This window comes from Oncorhynchus masou, chromosome 19 (genome assembly GCF_036934945.1).
Source record: "Oncorhynchus masou masou isolate Uvic2021 chromosome 19, UVic_Omas_1.1, whole genome shotgun sequence".
NCBI lineage: Eukaryota > Metazoa > Chordata > Actinopteri > Salmoniformes > Salmonidae > Oncorhynchus > Oncorhynchus masou.
The window spans coordinates 8,036,616-8,040,252 of NC_088230.1; the positions used below are offsets into that span (position 1 = coordinate 8,036,616).

Genomic DNA, 3,637 nt, shown 5'->3' on the forward strand with positions numbered 1-3,637 from the left:
ACATAAAGCACATGAGGGAACACAAGCATACATAGATTACAAACAATGGACAATCGAGCTAGGGGGTACAATATCACATTACAATTACACAAGGACCTTAAGGAACATACATATACTTACAATTCTAACAGCTTTTTTTGTAAGTAGAGCATTTAACCGTCTTAAAATACAGTTCAATTTCTTTTTGTAGGGTACGAAAATGTGGTTCTGTTTATAAATGTACATTTGTGTACATGAAATTTGGCCAAAAGAATAATGAAATTAATTACATAAAAATGTTTCAGCTTATTTCTACTGTATATACACCAATCCAAACAGTATATCTCTCGACAATAGTGTAAAAGTGTCCGCCATGTTTTGCTTAGGGCTCAGAGGGACGTCACGCACTCAAGAAGCCTCAACCAATCACCCTACCCTAACATCGCGTGCTTTACACACCAAGAACAGGAAGTGATGGACTGTTATGAAGAGTGAGTTTTGGAATACAGTCACGGTTCGGAAGGTGCTTCTTCAAACATGTATATCTTCCAGGTGGCTGCGTTATTGATAGCGTTGCTATATTATGGCAATGCTCAAACGTCTACTGTCGCTGTGAACCCTACCATCCTGGGTTCAGAGCTGAGCGCAGACGGATTGAAGCAGCTCGCTGCGATAGTGGCGCCGCAGTCGCCCGTGTTTCACCCTAGTCGCAGTTCCTATTTTTCTCTCAATCTGTTGTCGGCGTTTCCAGAAGATCTGGAGGTCAGCGATTACTGCGTCGAGCTGCTGGCTATTTTTGGGCAGCGGTATTCAACATATGTCAATTGTTTGGTGTCCGCCGCGCGTCCTGTCAAATTGTGCCAAAATTGTTATGGTTCCTACGACAACCTTATGGATATTTACACAAACATATCATCAGACCAGGTAGGCTAAGTAAGTTAACATTTGTGTTTTCTCAGAGGATTTCTTTGAGTTTATCATTGTGTTTTTAATATTTAGCGTTTCCATGTTTTTGCCCTGTGCTGCGGGTTAATTAAGATATAATCTATGGGTTAATAAGTGCGCCACTGTCACATGCGTAAGACCCTGGCTGCAGTACAAAGTGTATAGTGGTGGGGTGTGTATTGTGTTGTAGGGGAAATAGGAGATCACAAGATTAGCCATCCTAGTCACATGCCTGGTGACTAGGAGAACAAAAGCCATGACTGACTGTTGCCATAATGTGGATTAAATGTGTATCCTGTAGCCTAATGGCAATGTTTTGTCTCAATTTCTCAGTACTTTAAACTGTATCCACTGAATACTCAATATAAGATAATGTAATTAGTAAGGCTAAACAATGGGGATGGTAAACACCCTCAGTGAGACTGCTTGTGTGTCTGTTTTCCAGATTGGCCCAGGGAATGTGAGCTGCAGAGACAGCCTCCTGCGTTCTGATAGGCTGATGTTGGTGTTCCTCCTCTACAACAACCTGGAGGACATCTGGACTGGTTCAGAATGTAACAGTAGGTGGACTGTTTTCTATTATAAACACATTAAGCATTTATTGTTTGTTATTGCTGATATGTACTCATGTATACCAACCATTAGGAACACCTTCCTAATATTGAGTTGCATCTCCCCCACCCCCTTTGCCCTCAGAACAGTGTTAATTTGTCGGGGCATGGACTCTACAAGGTGTCAAGTGTTTCACAGGGATGCTGGCCTATGTTGACTCCAATGCTTCCCACAGTTGTATTAACTTGACTGGATGTCCTTTGGGTGATGGGCTATCCTTGATACACACGGGAAACTGTTGAGTGTGAGACCCTGCAGTGTTGCAGTTCTTGACACAAACCGGCACCTACTACCATACCCCGTTCAAACACACTTGCCTTGCCCATTCACACATACACAATCCATGTCTCGATTGTCTCAAGGCTCAAAAATACTTTTTTAACCTGTCTCCTTCACTTCATCTACACTGATTGAAGTGGATTTAACAAGTGACATTAATAATGAATAAACTTTCACCTGGTCAGTCTGTCATGGATAGAGCAGGTGTTCTTGATGTTTTGTATGCTCATTGTATATTATTACCTTTTCTATGTCTCAATAAGTCCCTTGCTTCCTCTCCTTGCCTCCTTTCCTTTGTGATAGATTCTTTGAATATAATTGATGTGTGCCAGGAGGCAGAGTATATAAGTTTGATCTTTAACCCTGCCATGGTACATCATTTCTGAATGATATCTGACTTCCTGTTTCTAAGGTTGTGTAAGCCTGGGACTCCACAGCCTGACCAATGACACCCTTTACTTCATGGCCACTCTCAACCAGTCCCTCAGATGTTTTGAGAAGTTCCAACAGGTGGGTCACTGTTGTAAGTTAAAGAGAGAAAGATTGTTTAGCTAGTGCATACCAAAATCCATCTAATATCACTAGAGAGGGGAGTATAGAGATGAAGTTAATAAATAACTAAAACGGTTTCCACCTTTTTGTGTGATTTTAATTTTTTCCAGGGGAACCACTCAGCGCTATGTAAGGAGTGCAAGGCCACATACAGAGGACTGAATGAGCTGTACAGCCGCATGGAGAAGAATCACACACTCTGCATAGACATCGAGGACTCTGTATGTATTTCACAGCCACAGTTTGTCATTACATCTTGTGCTTTGTCATTCATGTTAGCCTCTGAAGCCCAGGCTTGTCACATACTGTTTTAAAGCCTGGTGAAGTTCTCCTCAAAGACTATTAAAAAGGGGTGGATTATGATGGCATCGAGATGGAAACTAGTGACACGTTTACACTTATCAAACCAATTAAATATTTCTTATTTCTACCTCAGAGCCAATAAAATGCAAGTGTTGAATGCCTGTGCTCCCATTCAAATTCAAAATCTAATACTGAAGTACAACAGACTTTCAATAATCAAGTCAACGAGATGAGATTTGGAAGGATGGCCACGTGAGACTACATTAATGTATAATGTACACTAAAGATATGGAATGTACTCTCAATACTGTCAAAGTTTTTGTGCTATATATAGTGGATTGAGCATTAGTGCCCACGAGACTGCAAAATACATTGGAGAAGTTTAGCAAACTTCCCCACTTCAGAGAGAGAACAACTAATAGATATGTGGAAGATGTAATACAGCACCCACTAGGGGGCTCTTAGGCTGTGTTTAGACATGCAGACAAATTGGTTGTTTGATTAATTAGATCAGATCTTTTGCCAATAATTGCCTGTCAAAACGTAGACATTGAGAAAGGAACAGCGAGATGTCACCAGGGTTGCGGCCCAATCATCACTCCTTTCTGTCAAAGTGTGCACTTGCTCAATTTCCTTCATGGATATGAAAGGAAATGACTGGTATGGAAAATCCCTCTAGCCCAAGCCAACACCAATCCAATGATTTTAAACTTGTGTGGAGTAGTGAATGGGTGCATACTTCAGAACAAGGAGAGTTTATTGGGACGCACCCTAGTTCTGGTGGTGCCAGTGAGTTTCAAAGGAGGAGGTGATGTAGAGACTAGTAACTAGAAAGCGGCACTAGAGACAGAAGGCCAAAGCCAGAAATGGAGCAAGGGAGTCAGATGGACAAAAAAGAGTGAGTGACTTAAGAATAGAGAAGTGGGCGAGAGAGACTTTGTGGTTCTTTAAGCTCTTGTGTTGATGG

At 41.5% G+C, this 3,637-nt stretch overlaps 1 protein-coding gene across 3 annotated transcripts in view; it reads left to right on the top strand.

The window, feature by feature from the left end:
• The first annotated feature begins 413 nt into the window (after positions 1–413).
• LOC135505754 (osteopetrosis-associated transmembrane protein 1-like) overlaps positions 414–3,637 on the top strand; it is a 5,156-nt gene continuing 1,932 nt past the window's right edge. Inside the window, exons 1-4 of one of the 3 annotated variants that reach the window (XM_064924852.1) lie at positions 414–903; positions 1,370–1,484; positions 2,228–2,325; positions 2,478–2,588. In XM_064924852.1, coding sequence (XP_064780924.1) covers positions 517–903; positions 1,370–1,484; positions 2,228–2,325; positions 2,478–2,588 — 711 coding nt within the window. In that variant the 5' untranslated portion in view covers positions 414–516. Of the gene's footprint in view, positions 913–1,369; positions 1,485–2,227; positions 2,326–2,477; positions 2,589–3,637 lie in introns of all 3 variants that reach the window. The other 2 variants (XM_064924851.1, XM_064924854.1) reach the window with 2 other exon arrangements.